Genomic DNA, 15,555 nt, shown 5'->3' with positions numbered 1-15,555 from the left:
TAAGTATGTGTGTGTAAGTTGCGCTCAGCGCAGCTTCTAGGTCTCCAATGTCAATTTTTTTTTAAATATGTGAAATGTTTGTCTCTGTTATTGGAGTTGTCATAAAGAATAGAGCGTCTTGTAGTACTGCAGTGCTTTATCAATATGTTTATGTGTTATGCTAACAAACAATAACTGACTGGGTCTGTCATCTGACCAATCACCACCGATTAGCGTCACGCAAAGGAGTGGTTTGGAAAAATGAGTCGTTGTACGAATCAAATGGGAGTCGGTGAGCAAATCAGTTAAAAATAAATGCATATTATAAGACAAATAAAGTGTTTTTCATCCTTGCATGCATGTTAAACTGTTTTTGGGAACTCCTAAAACAAAAATAGGAACATTTCAAATGCTATGATAGGGGCTCTTTAAAATGGCTTGAATGTAACAACACCCTTGCCTCATTTAGTATACTATGAATATGCAAATGAGCCCCACCTCCACTCACTCAGCTCAGTGATCCACTCGTTCACACGTTGATCTGATTGGTTACAGTTTTGTAGAAACACCAGTGATTTCAAACCGTGTTTTTGAGACTGTCTTTGGTTCACTGCAGTTTTAAGGAGAAAATACTCAGCAATCCTGTCGACTTATGAATTTACACATGGTTTGTCTTAAAGGATCAGTTCACTTTTGAAAAAACTTTTGCTGATAATTTACTCACCCCCATGTCATCCAAGATGTCCATGTCTTTCTTTCCTCAGTCGAAAAGAAATTAAGGTTTTTGATGAAAACATTCCAGGATTTTTCTCCATATAATGGACTTCCATGGGAACCAGATGGTCTGAGGTCCAAACGACAGTTAATAACAGTTTCAGATGCAGCTTCAAATGTCTTTAAACGACACCAGACGATGAATAAGGGTCTTATCATGCGAAACAATCGGTTATTTCAAAGCTTATTCCAAAAATGTAACTTTTCTAAGGACAAATGCTAGCATTGCTCCATTCTGTGAGGCGCGTTTGCAACGTCACGTAATACGTAATTACGTTCAAAAGGTCACGGGCGACGTAGCCAGAAGTACAGAGTCAGAGTGTTTACAAGTTGAACGCATAGGTTGAACGTGCAAACTAACTCAAACGCCATTTACAAAAAAGGAATTAAAAGGTAAAACAACGATGCCGGACGATTTTGATTCTGTACTTCTGGCTACGTCGCCCGTGACCTTTTGAACGTAATTACGTATTACGTGACGTTGCAAACGCGCCTCACAGAATATAGCAAGGCTAGCATTTGTCCTTAGAAAAGTTACATTTTTGGAATAAGCTTTGAAATAACCGATCGTTTTGCTTGATAAGACCCTTATTCATCGTCTGGTGTCGTTTAAAGACATTTGAAACTGCATCTGAAACTGTTATTAACCGTCTTTTCGAACTTGGACCGTCTGGTTCCCATGTAAGTCCATTATATGGAGAAAAATCCTGGAATGTTTTCATCAAAAACCTTAATTTCTTTTCGACTGAGGAAAGAAAGACATGGACATCTTGAATGACATGGGGGTGAGTAAATTATCAGCAAAAGTTTTTTCAAAAGTGAACTAATCCTTTAAAGCATATTAAAAACACCACATAGACACATAAACAACATTAAATGCTGGATTTTCACCACAGGGGGACTTTAATAATTTTCTATCCCCTAAACCAAGTCGTCATACATTTTATTTTATATGGACTCAAAAGAAAAGCCCCAAGGTAAATGACAAAACACTGTTTATTGCTGTACATTACATTTGTAAAAATGTAATGCACATATAACAAATTATTAACTTAAAGGAGCTGTATGTAAGATTGTGGCCAAAACTGGTACTGCAATCACTTTCAAATCACTGTAGAGTGGTGTATCCCCCTCCCCCCTGACTCAAGGTTGCCAGATATGCTGCTGGATCCAAGCTTTTTTTTTTTTATCCGACACATTTGTATCTGCAGCTGTGGTAACTACAGCAGAGCTGACAACCCGGATGCCGCAACACTACTGACTTTGTGATTGGTAGATCGGGGGAGGGTGGCGCATCATACTAAAACTCAACATGGCGACATCAACATCAGTTAAGGGCTGCAACTTCACTTTTTAAATGACAATATCCTGGCTGGACTTCTGTTGTCAGTGAAATGAACTTGAACTTGATATAGGTATCTGAAATGAACATGATTTCCTAATGTCTAGTGACATATCGAGGCCATTTTATGATTATTTGAAAAATTTCTTACATACAGCTCCTTTAACAAATTTAGCTGAAAATTGTCAGCATGACAGTATGGAGTATGGATAGTAATAAGTGCCAAAAACAAAACCTCTACATACTGAAATGGAGATTGCAATTATTTCTGTAGATCCTCCATATCAAATGTTGAAAATCAAAGTAATCCTGCACCATGACCAATGTGACGAAGCTTTGAACCAAGGCAATAATACATGTTTAGATGTTTAATTCGAAGTATATGTTATTGATAATTTATTCGGTAACACTTTACAATAAGGTATATTTATTAAACATTAGTTAATGTATTAACTAACATGAACTAACCATGAGCAATACATTTGTTACTGTACTTGTTAATCTTTATTAACATTAGTTAATACAAATCCAGCTGTTCATTGTTTGTTCATGTTAGTTCACAGTGCATTAACTAATGTTAACAAGATTTTAATAAAGTATTAGTAAATGTTGAAATTAACATTAACAAAGATTAACAAATGCTGAAGAAGTATAATTCATTCTTAGTTAATGTTAACTAATGAATCTTATTGTAAAGTGTTACCATTTATTCTAACGGGGCTTTTTTGGTTTTACTTTACCACTAAACACCGACTATCCCATTAACTATCAAACATGTACTAACATGTAGTTAAAGGAGAACTCCGGCGAACAATGAACCTTTGGTCTAATAAAACATCGGTACATAGTCAACCGTTCTCTGAGTTTTGTTTTCATGATAATCTAATGTAAAGAGTTTTATCTCTAAAAACTGTTTAGCGTATAATGCTAGTAATGGGGGCAATGACTAAGTAAAAAGAAATCGCTAGTTTATACCACTAAGAAGGATCAAAATAGCCCCACACTAAGGCAGTAACATAATGAGGCTCCATACATGCAAAACGAAGCATCGAGAAGTTTGTAAGTGTACAGACCGTTTAATAAGAAGATACTTTATGAAGACAGTTCACTTCGCGGATACAGACAGGAGCCATCTTAAAAAATAGTCTCGATAAGTCAAACCACGAACGTCGTGCTGAGTGATCTGAACTGTATGAAGTTCAGCGAACTTCTGAACTGTATGAACGGCGTTCGGGGATCGACTTATCGAGAATATTTTTTAAGATGGCTCCTGTCTGTATACGCGAAGTGAACTGTCTTCATAAAGTATCTTCTTATTAAACGGTTTGTACACTTACAAAGTTCTCAATGCTTCGTTTTGCATGTATGGAGCCTCATTATGTTACTGCGTTAGTGTGGGGCTATTTTGAGCCTTGTTAGTGGTATAAACTAGCGATTTCTTTTTACTTAGTCAATGCCCCCATTACTAGCATTATACGCTAAACAGTTTTTAGAGATAAAACTCTTTACATTCGATTATCATGAAAACAAAACTCAGAGAACGTTTGACTAGGTACCGATGTTTTATTAGACCAAAGGTTCATTGTTCGCCGGAGTTCTCCTTTAAGGCGACTGTTATTTATCAATCTGACTCCAGGCAAAGTCAAGGTTAGAGCCTCAATCGTCGCTTGACTAGTTCAAGCTTGAAAATTTTGCCATTGATTGTTAAAAAGAAGTGTATAATTTTTTTGAAATGCAATCAAAATATGTGACTAACACATGCATAAAAAATCATAATGGACTTGATTGAGGAAAAAATAGATGTAATAGTGTTTTGTTAGATGGAGTGCCCTAGATCGACTGATCCTCAGTGTAATGTGTTCTGTGCGGTGAGTGTATGTGCTCTGACTAAATCACATGTTGAGTGCAGAGGAAGAGCCGCTAGATCCTCCAGGGTCAGAGATTACTGGTTTTCTGACAGTACCTTCAAATCAAACGTTTTACCCTCGGCATAATCCTGTTTTATTCTTAACATTTTTGCTTTGAAGCCTCTAATCTGAGCTGTGTGTTCTGCTCTCGCCTGGGCCGCTGACCCTGGAGGTCATGAGAACGTAACGCACGGCACACTATGTGCTGCTTTTGCTGATGTCGCAGTTTATGGCGCTTTGTACATTGGCGTTCATTAAAGTGTATGGCCTGCGGATCTTGTGGTGTGTGATGTGCAGGTGACGTGTGTGGTGTATGTGTGTGTGTCTCTTCTAGGCCTCAGTGTCTGGTGATGACTGGAGCACCGAACTCACGACCAGCAATTCTTCATCTTGTTCATGCCTTCACCAAGAATGTGGGTCTGATGGTGTGCGGTCATGTGCGCATCGTGAGTAGCTTCTGTAATTCCTGATGTCTGTCAATATGTGGAGAATGTGTGTATGTGTTGTTTTAGGAGCGAGTAGACTGTTGTGCGATCTGTTTTTGACTGTGCTAATTGGAACATGTTCTCTGTGTAATAAAACTTCCCTGAACTCAGTGGGGATAGTGATTTATAGTTGTTAAAAATAAACCGATCTCTTTTAGGGGTCTGTATGGACCATGCTAATCAAGAGTACATGCTAATCAAGAGTACATTATCTGGAAAGCTTCGATGAGATCATTTTACAAAACACATTCCTGAAATCGAAATCGCACAGGTTGGCTGAAGCCAGAAACCAGGCTGGTTACTCCATGTTTTTGGATTTCATGACAATGACATCACTGTTTTCTGAAGAGCTGTTTTATTCATGAATTGAACTCATTTCATAATTGATGATCTTTACACAGTTAATTAGCTGAACTGAATCAACACTGGACTGACAATGACACTATTGCCTTTTAGAGCTGCTTTACAGCAGAACTGAACTCTGTTCGCATAATTAGGGCCCGAGCACCGATGGTGTGAGGACCCTCTTGGAATTGCTCCGTTTATTAGGGCCCAAGCCTTGAAAAGAGCGAAGGCCCTATTGTTTTCCTTAGGATAAATTTATTTTTTTAATTTTTCTAATGACTATTCGGGCACTTTTGGGGCCCTTAACATGCTCAAACTCTTGAAACTTTGCACACAGGCCAGAACCCGTGGCCATCAGGGCCGGGCTGAAGCTAGTACCCGGGCGTGGCAGGGGGGCTCGACAGTGCCCCCTGGAACGGGGTTTGAAAACTTGGTCAATAAATCAAACACGTTTGCGTGTAATATGGAACTCGGTACACGTATAGATCTCATCAGTTCAATATATCCTTCATATTCTTACTTTTTACCCTAGTCCAACAGGAAGTCAGATATTAAGGGCTGTTTGGAAAACGCATGTAATGGAATTTAAAGTACTCCTAGAGAATTCATCCAAATACCACAAAACTCAGTCAGCGTGAAGTCAAGACATTGAGGATGAAAAATTGATATCTCGATATACTGTGGCAAGGATCCAAAATTAGCTGAATTATATAGCATGCTATTATCATCATAATAAAGGGCAATTTTGTAAGTGACTTAGACATTCTTCCTATATTTACCTACTTAACTGCACATTTCCCACCATGCTGTGTCTTCCTAAACCACTGGGTGGCGGTGGAACGGGTCTGAGAGCCCTTTCATCGCTGCTTGAAGCTTTAATTGATCATTATTCTCCTCTTTCTCATTGTGAAGCTGCTTTGCAACACTCTGTATTGTAGTATATAAATAAAGGTTACTTGACTTGATGTTCCTGTGGCATCACTTCAACTGGTCTCTTTCGTGTCGTTTCTGTGTTTTTAGAGTTCTCGGCGGCCCAACTTTAAAGAGTTGAACAGTGATATGGTGCGCTACCAGCGGTGGCTCCTCAACAACAACTCCAAGGCCTTCTACACACCTGTGGTGGCTGAAGACCTACGGCAAGGCACACAGTACCTGCTGCAGGTGTGTGTGCTTAATTCTGAGGGGTTTTTATAGCCCTATTCACAAGATTTGTTTAATACTTGCTTTTAGGATCTTGTTCACTGGTTAGTTTAGATTTTTTAGATTGTCAATCCTTACAAAGTTACTGCATTTTTAACTTTCATTGGTCAAAAGCTCATTTGGCCTAAAATCCCTTGGCCTGATTGGTCTATGCTCAGCGCTGTGTTCATGTGACCCTGTAATCTACTCACAGCTGACTTCTGTGCTTTCACCGGTTTTAAGATATTTACTTCTGCTGTGTGTGTGTGTGTGTGTTTTCCAGGCTGCTGGACTGGGTAGATTGAGGCCCAACACTCTGGTGCTTGGTTTCAAAAACGACTGGCGTATTGGAGATGTAAAGGATGTTGAGACCTACATAAACCTAATACAGTGGGTTTCATCTTCTGTTTCAAATCAATCCACTATGAATAATTATCCTCTTGAATTAGTGTGTCATCAGTTTTTACTATGCTAGTAGGTGGTTTGTTTTCCTGAACTCTGGTTATGTCCCAGAGTCATCCATGTAACATGAGTTTCTTGAGTTTGTTTTTGCCGGGGCAGCAGTGGCGTCAGAGACACTCCGTGCAGACATGCTTGTACATCATCTACAGTGTTTCATTTGTAAATTAATAATCGTATATTATTAAAAGGCGCGGTGACGACACTGACCCATACAACTTATGTTCCCTATCGGTCAGTCACTACAACGTAGGTCATGACTGACCAATAGGAATCTCGCTAGAGAGCCAATTTACTTCGAGTGAATCTAAAACAAGCCAATGCACATTGGTGTGCAATCATTTGCATCAGCTGTGCAGCCTCTTTAGCACGGGTATATAACAAGCAGCTGCTGCAATTGCACTTCAGCTTTTTGCTTTGGAGCCAAACTCTTCGATGCCTCTGCTTCTGTTTCTTCAAACGAGCCTTCTGGACTTTCTCTCTCTCGCCTCGACGAAGAGCAAAACAAAAGCTGTTTTTACAGCTGGTAACACGGTCTTCAGTGAGAGATTCAGCACACAGGTGGGTGCACATTCTCTCTGTGTTCGCTGTGACTGTTCCCATCAGTGCTTCAGCACTAACGAGAGTAGTCCCTAAAAGAGCTTACACAGATAGTTTGCGTCTTTTTCAAGATGGCGTTCTATCTGTGTGTTTCTGGATGCGGTCGTTACCTAGGATCGCGGGATGGTTACGATCGCTGCGCAGCATTCGTGGATGAGTCATGCGACCATTGTGGGAAGAAGACCATCTCAGAGCTGCGGTCAAGACTCTAATTTCTCAAAGGGACGATGTCCCCATGCCGGCGCCCCGTTCCAATCCTCCAGCGAGGGTTGCTTCGGCCGCTGACACGGGTGACTTGAGGAAACCAACCCCCCATGAACCCTCACCCGTCTCATGCTCCGCAACCATTTGAGCTGTCTTCGGGGCGTGCTGGACCATCCTCGAGATGTGTACCAGTTGTATCCTTTGGCGCTCCCTGCGATGATCAGATGTCAATCTACATCGGAGAGTGGGTCAGATTTCTCTGCAGATGACGTCTCGGAGCCGCTCCCTCCTTCCTCCTTCAGGTGTGTCAGCGGTGCCCGAGGCGGACCTGGAGATGATGACCATGCTTTCCCGGGCCGCCAACAGGGTCGGGCTCGTTTGGAACCCTCCGCCGTGTCCCGAACCCACGAGGCTGGATGATGATCTCATGGTAGCGCGTGCTGGTTTCTCAGCCACCCACCCCAGTGCCCTTCTTCCCGGAAGTGCATGAGGAGCTCACGGGGACATGGACGGCACCATTTACTTTTTACTAAGGCCTGTGGGGAAGCTGCCTCTGCCATGCACACTATGGCATTGCTGCAGGTCCATCAGGCCAAGGCACTGATGGAGCTGTACGAGGGTAGTAACGATCCACAAGTTCTTCATGCCGCAACGGACCTCGCGCTTTGTGCAATGAAGGTTTCCGCCCGGTCGGTGGGTTGTGCGATGTCTACACCAATGGTCCAGGAACGCTATCTCTGGCTGTGTCTGGCCGACATTAGGGAGACCAACAAGCTCCGGTTTCTTAACTCCCCCGTGTCCCAGACCAGCCTCTTTGGCGACGCGGTCGATAACTTTTCCCAGCAGTTCTCGGCTGTATAGAAGCGGTCAGTTGCTGCCTCCGCCCGCGGCTCCTCAGTCTGCTCGTTGCCGGGGGTGTCCTCCTGCTTCTGCCCTTGCTCCTGCGCCGCAGCAACAGCCTCCACCTAAACAGCGCCGTAGAGCCAGTCACAGGCAGGCCACCCCGCCCGTCCAGGCCCACGCCAAGAAGGGCAGCAAAGCCAGAGGTAAGTGGCCCCAGGTAGTTTGGATGGAACTGCTCTCTAGGAGACGGTGGCCTCACCGCTCCCTTCCCCGGAAGAGGGCTGGGAGGGAAATTTTCTGCTTCACGGCCAAGTCCCGAGATGGGCGTTGCATCACGGCACTCACCGGGTGGCAATCACACCGGCCTGCCGTCAGACCTTCAGCTTGTGGTCCGATCCCTCATTCCTTCGGGCAGGAGTCCCCTTTGAACAGGTATTCAGGCATGCTGTGGTGTTCACAGATGCCTCAGCCACCGGCTGGGGTGCCACATACAACGGGCATGCAGTATCAGGGGTGTGGACGGACCCTCATCTCAAGTTGCTGGCAGTACATCTCGCTCTGCACCTGTTTGCCTCCTCAGAGACCTCCCACTGCCAGCTGTTTTACTCCCTGACCGAGGGAATACTCGGCACAGACGCACAGGCACACAGCTGGCCCTGGGTCCTTCGCAAATATGCTTTTCCCCCAGTGAGCCTACTTGCGCAGACACTGTGCAAAGTTAGGGAGGACACTGGGACTTGGTTCCCAGAACTCATGCTCCTTGTGACAGTCCCTTTCTGGCCCATTCCTCTGAGGAAGGATCTTCTGACTCGGGCACACTATGGCACCCGCGTCCAGACCTCTGGAAACTCCATGTCTGGTCCCTGGACGGTTCTAGGTGTCTTAACCACAGAGGAACTTAACACCATCACTTCAGCACGGGCGCCGTCCATGAGACATGTCTATGCCCTGAAGTGAAACCTGTTTGTTGAGTGGTGTTCTTCTCACCAGGATGACCCCCGGAGATGTTCAATAGAGTCTGCGCTTTCCTTCTTGCAGCATGGGTTGGAGCGAAAACTGTCTTCCTCCATCCTCAAAGTTCATGCTGCCGCTATTTCAGCTTATCACGACCATATTGATGGCAAAACAGTTGGAAAGCATGACCTGGTCGTCAGGTTTCTTAGGGGGGTGAGACTATTAAATCCTCCTCAGCAGAACTCAAAGCATCAGGACCAGCTCTTTGCCTGTTACGGAGGCCAGCAGAAGGGAAGGCTGTCTCCAAGCAGAGGATGGCCCACTGGATAGTGGAAGCCATTGCCTTGGCTTACCAAGGTCAAGGTGTGCCCTGCCTGCTCAGGTTGCATGCACACTCCATGAGAGGTGTCGCATCCTCCAGGGCGTTGACTCGTGGCGCCTCTAACAGATATCTGTAGAGCTGTGGGCTGGGCGACACCTAACACGTTCACTAGATACTATAGCCTTCGTGTAGAGACGGTCTCCTCCCGTGTTCTCACCCTAAACGGGTAGAAGCACTGAGAGGCCCGTCTCTGTCGGCTTGCTGCACCCCACTGTGCATTCCTATTCTGTGAAAAACCTGTTGAGTCCTCAAACCCCTCAGCCAGGCCCCTGTCCGCTGAATCCTTGAAAGACCAGGGCTGGGTTCCATATGTGTGACCCTACTGGGATCCCATATGTGTATGTATTCCACGGTTGCTCCTAAGACGGAAGCCTGTGTCTTTCCCTTAGGCTAAGTCACCCATTATTTCAAATGGACTAACCCGAAGGCTGTACTGCATATGTATTTCCACATAACTCTTTGAAGAATGTGGCTTCTGCAGCGTTCCCCTCCCTCAGAAAAGGGCACGCTTTCCCAGTATTATCCAAGGTCTCACTGTATGGGTTATCACGGAACAACAGTGTCAGACACTCCCCGTGTAACCCTCCTCCTATCGTCTTTCCAGGTAAGAAGGTGCGGATGCTTGCATGGGGCGCTGGATGGGGTGCAGCGGCTGTGGCGCTTTGGTAGGGATTCCTATTGGTCAGTCATGACCTATGTTGTAGTGACTGATAGGGAACGTCTTGGTTACGTATGGTAACCCTCGTTCCCTGAGGGAGGGAACGGAGGCGTATATCCCGTTGCCATATCTGTTGCTGCCTGCCGGGAGGCCAGCTTTCTCAGGATTGGCTCCTCAGCAAAAAACAGAAGTGCAATTGCAGCAGCTGCTTGTTATATACCCGTGCTAACAAGGCTGTGCAGCTGATGCAAATGATTGCACACCAATGTGCATTGGCTTGTTTTAGATTCACTCGAAGTTAGTCAGTCATGACCTACATCTCCGTTCCCTCCCTCAGGGAACGAGGGTTACCATATGTAACAGAGACTTTTTCCCAGAACACACACAGAATGACACACAAAATCACAAGTTTCTGCACAGCCTTGACTACAGCTGAGTGTGTATCTGTCATGTGATTTTTATAAATACATTGAGGCCAATAATTATACAGTTGATCAGTGATATCCTCTCACCGGTAATGTGGACTTCTGAATGTGAGTGATCTGACTCATGTCTCTGCTATCCTCATTGGTGTTAGCAGTTCTATCGGGATCTCTCTTGATCAGAAACACCATCAGCTTTAATCGTGGATATGGAAAAGGAATATATGCTTGACTGTCTTTTTGACATTTGGTGATATTAACTTATTATCAACGGGTATCTACACTCTCTTGAACTTGAGAAAGCTGGTCAAGAATACAGATGGTGAGGGCGAATAGCTAAACATAACCTCCAGAATAAATATTAAATTAACTTGCTGTGTCTCACACACACCATTGAATGCACTTCTTTATGCCTGATTATTTAAAAACAAATGTGGAAACGCAAAAATCCACAATAACGGACCAGCTGAAGTTAAGCACTGGTTGTCCAAACAAAGTAGTTCCTTCAGGTAGAGGACTCAGGGGGAGCACTCAGTGTTTTCTGACATTGTTTTTCATAAATATGCCCCATTCTCTTCAAGTGGATCTACCTGATGAATGTCAAGTGGATGTTTATGAGCAAACACAGCTTTGATATAAATGGTTTGGTTTTTCCTCCTGTGAGACATTAACTCTTGTTTGTTTGTGTGTGTGTGTGTGTGTGTGTGTGTTTGTGTAGCGATGCGTTTGATTTTCAGTACGGTGTTGTCATTCTCAGACTGCGAGAGGGACTCGATATTTCTCACATTCAAGGCCAAGGTAAAGTGCTGTACATCTATTACTACATTATCCAGTCACTTCTTCAAACAAGCACATTATCAGGTGCCTCTGCTTAGTGCTGTTGTTCTTGTCAGTTAGCTTCAGGAGAACCAGGCATCAGCGGTTCACTAGCTGTGAACTACACAAGTATGATATTGATTCTGTTCATATGAGAGCAGGAAAGTGAAGGAAAGTGCTTAAAGTCTTTGAAACATCTAGATGGACAGCATGATGTTCGTAGCTGGGCATGCGTGATTCTAGACATTAAGTGTTTGTGCAGATGAAATTGTCCATGTAATGAGGTAATTTTCCGATAACTTGGCATCCACGCTAAATTTGTATTTGCCTTGACCTCAAAGCTGAACTTTGCATTGTCTCTAAAGATGAATCTTCAGGTCTGAAGGATGTGGTGGTTTCGGTTGACATGAGTAAAGACTCGGATGGAGACTCGTCTAAACCCTCCTCCAAGGCCACCAGTGTCCAGAACAGCCCAGCCGTGCAGAAAGGTCAGCACACCTCACATCTCTGTGTGTTCACGGAGAAGCACTTCACACTTGTTCTTCAGAGTTATACGTATCCTTTAAATAATCTTCTGTTCTTGGAGAAAATATTGAAAGCAAAACCTCAGATGAGAGTATTTCCCAGGAGTTTGGTGAAATGTTCCTCTTAAGCAGTGGTTGCTAAGACCAGAAGTCATATGTTGACCTTCATGTCTCTCTGGGCCTGGTTCTCATCAGAAGCATTTTATATCCCAAATCATCCACACTCCATGTGTTTTCTGAAATGTCTGCCCAATACAACACAACAAACAACAAACCGTGTTCTCAGATGTGTGCTGAGAAGCTCAGATGTGTCTGGGAACCGCAAGTGTTTACTCGACTTGTCATGTTTGTAGTTAGTCCATGATAAATGGCATGAAGGTCTTAGGTTTGGGCCCTCTCAGCACCATCTGACATCACAGTGCTCTCTGAAGGCTGAGAAAATAATTATAAAAAACAAATATAGCTGCAAGCGGCGATCACCAGGGGTCAGGCAGATGAGAACACTGGACAACACAACCAGAACGGACACACGGCCGCTGTAGATGGACGCTTCAGTGGTCAGATGGTTTTAGGGAAGCAGAATTTGCTGTCTCAAAACCAGAGTTTGGCCTGTCACTATGTGCACCCATTTTCCTAAATGTGTGTTCACAGAAGTGTTCAGGTCTAGCCCACACCTGAAGCGTTCACTGGCTTGCATTTGCAAAATTTCTAGCACAACACTGACAACATGAACTTGTTTCTAAATGCACACTTGATTTGGGACTAAAAAGCCATATGCACTGTTCATACCCCAGATGATGTTTGCTGAAAGGGTAAGTTCCTAACCCTAATCCAAATAAATCCTTATTTAAATAAATAAATAATTCCCTTCATCTAAATGGCTTGATAATTGTGAAGTAAACGCGTACACCCTGCCATCAAAACCCACACACGGAGATGAATGTGCGAGACAAGTTGCTCTATCTTGCATAATTTGTCAAAACAAATAAAAACTTCAGCTAGAATGCAGAACACACAGAAATGAAGTGACGCCATTACAGATGGAGAACAAATGCAAACACACACATTGAAATACAAAAGAAAACTTTGACAAATGTTAATTTTATCCTAATAATACATATTTTATGATGTAAGATTTTACATTTTATTATGTAAGAACCTGAATAGAGTAAGTGATATAAATTAATTGTTCCATCCCTGTCTGGTCTGGGGTGAGTTTACCCTGAGCGGACAGCACATGAGGGCTAGATTGGGTTTCTCAGAGTGCCGTCTATAGGGAATAGAAATGAAGTGGGTTATGTTTTTTGTATTGATGCCGTGTAGACTTCTGGGTAATAGAGCTCATACAGCAGCAGCTCGATCATAATTCACAGATTCATAATGAAGCTGCTTACGATCTGGACCACAGACAGCATGAGTTTGTGTGTGTGTGTGTGTGTGTGTTAATGATGAAGATGATAGAGGTTTCTCAGCAGGTCACCTGCCTCATAGTACACTGCAGCACACATGTCTGTGTGACTGACGCACATGTTTCCCATCGCAGCATTAGCGACTCTAACCCTCTCGTGTGTTTATCTAGATGAGGATGATGATGGCAAAGCTCACACACGGCCGCTGTTGAAGAAAGGCACGTGTCTCTCGTTCTCACACTCCGCTCTGTCTCGCACCTGCATGCTCCTTCTCTCTGCAACTTTTTAGGGATCGCCGCTTTGAGTGTTTTCTGCTGGTGTGACCTCTGACCTGATCTAGATGTGTTTGTGTTTCAGCTCCGATGATGTCACTTCCTGTCACGTTCTAATTCTGTGTCTTCCTAAAGGGTTGCTTGTCTTTCCCACTGAAGAGTCTGCCTCAGTCTTTCCTTTCTTCTGTCTGCTCATGGATTATTGTTATTGGTGTGTGTGTCCTGATATGGAGTGTGATAGTGTGTGTTTGTGACTCCAGATAAACGGAGCCCGACGCTTCCTCTGAACATGATGGACCAGCGGCTGTTGGACGCAAGTCAGCAGTTCCAGCAGAAGCAGGGCAAGGGCACGGTTGACGTTTGGTGGCTCTTTGATGATGGGGGTAAGTGTAAAACATGTGCAAACTTACAATTGACCATTCGCAATGATTACTGTTTTCTGTTGCCATGTCCGACAAGCCACACATTTTCATGCAGTGGGAGGCGTGTTCCTAAATCCCAAACCACTTTGGCTGCCGGCAAAGGCAAAGTTTCCTCTTTCTGTTAGCGGAAGTTAATGCTCTGGCGGAGTAAAGCTGGGAAAGCTGCACAGCCTTCTGTCTGGAGTATCTCCAGAGCTGCCAGTGGGAATAACTGAGATCAAGAGACTAAATAATCTAGCAGATCTTAACTTGTCCTGCCAAGTTTTTTACTGGCTCAACCACAAAAAAGAAAGAAAAATAGTTTCTGTTTGTGACTGCAGTCTGTTCTTAAAGAGTAACTAAACGCTAAACCAACTTTTTTAGTTAATGATCTGTAAGAATGGATCTTTATTAAAACCAGTCATTGATTCGAGTAACTTTTTTGACATTTGTTTATAAAGTGATTTATTTCTACAATATATGGTGTAAAAACGTCTTAGTGCTGCCCTCTTCAGGTTGAACGGTGGCTACTGCAGTTGAATTTTCCTATTGGATGTTCCGCACTTCGTGACATACCCAGGTTTCAGCTCACCACGCGAGCTACGCCCTTGGCAGTATAAAAATCTTGTGTCGTCAAAACCACTGTAGGGAGTCAGGAATTGGAATTGTGAGTATTGAAAACGATCAGGATAGAGTGTTTTAGCATCTATTTCGTCCCCTCTATCCCCTCTGTGGTCTGCCCACTTTTTCAGCATTTTCAAATATTGCCAGTGGGTGGAGTCAGGCTCTGACCAAGGGTTTAGTTACGCTTTAATGTCATGGAAACAGCAATTGCAAATTACAGACTTGTATTTAAAAGCTGCCGTTATGTTGAAATAATAAAATCTCCTGGTAATCAGTAAAGTAAAGAGACATTAGTTTACAGCAATATGATTCGCAACATGGTAAGAGAAACCCAAAAACACGACCACAATTCATGAGAGGAGTTTCATGTTGATTAGGGTTGTCGTGTATATATTTGTATGTATGTATATATGTATTTGTGTACAGGGCTTGACATTAACACCCGCCAACCCGCCAAATGGGGGTGGATTTCACACGTGGCGGGTAACACAGTCACACCCACTAGCCACTTTGGCGTGTTGAAAAATTGTAGTCTTGTCAAAAGACATCTGACATAACAAACAAATTGCAGCACATTAGACACGCGGAGATTATACTCGTGGGCTGGCCGTCGGACTGAGGGCTGTTTTAGTCTCCCCTTAATCATCAACTTAATGTGATGATATAGTTTATTATTTAATAGCAGGAGAATCCAGAACATAGGCGCGTCTTACGCTCTCCTGCAGTGCTGCTGCGTGTGCCAAATATGACATCCAGACTTTTGTCAAACGATCATCACACGTGACTGGTCGCGTGACAGATCTAGACAGTGTTAAGAGTCGTAGAAAGTTTCATACCATTTGGAAAAAGAGAACATTTTTTAAAAATTGACAGTCATTTGCGGGTCAAAAAGACCCCAAAGTTTTCACAAGATGTAAACAACACTGGTCCAGAAGCACTTCCTGTTTCAGTTTGTAACTATTTTCTTTATTTCACA

At 43.6% G+C, this 15,555-nt stretch overlaps 1 protein-coding gene across 2 annotated transcripts in view; it reads left to right on the top strand.

The window, feature by feature from the left end:
* slc12a2 (solute carrier family 12 member 2) overlaps positions 1-15,555 on the top strand; it is a 110,747-nt gene that overhangs the window by 83,418 nt on the left and 11,774 nt on the right. Inside the window, exons 16-22 of one of the 2 annotated variants that reach the window (XM_039663789.2) lie at positions 4,337-4,448; positions 5,853-5,993; positions 6,295-6,401; positions 11,252-11,331; positions 11,715-11,837; positions 13,453-13,500; positions 13,815-13,937. In XM_039663789.2, the coding sequence (XP_039519723.2) occupies positions 4,337-4,448; positions 5,853-5,993; positions 6,295-6,401; positions 11,252-11,331; positions 11,715-11,837; positions 13,453-13,500; positions 13,815-13,937 (734 nt within the window). The remainder of the gene's footprint in view (positions 1-4,336; positions 4,449-5,852; positions 5,994-6,294; positions 6,402-11,251; positions 11,332-11,714; positions 11,838-13,452; positions 13,501-13,814; positions 13,938-15,555) is intronic. The other variant, XM_039663790.2, reaches the window with a different exon arrangement.

The sequence above is a fragment of the Pimephales promelas genome, chromosome 23 (genome assembly GCF_988280905.1).
Source record: "Pimephales promelas chromosome 23, fPimPro1.hap1.1, whole genome shotgun sequence".
Lineage (NCBI taxonomy): Eukaryota > Metazoa > Chordata > Actinopteri > Cypriniformes > Leuciscidae > Pimephales > Pimephales promelas.
The sequence above is the reverse complement of the archived record's forward strand: the minus strand, read 5'-3'. Positions and strand labels throughout refer to the sequence as shown.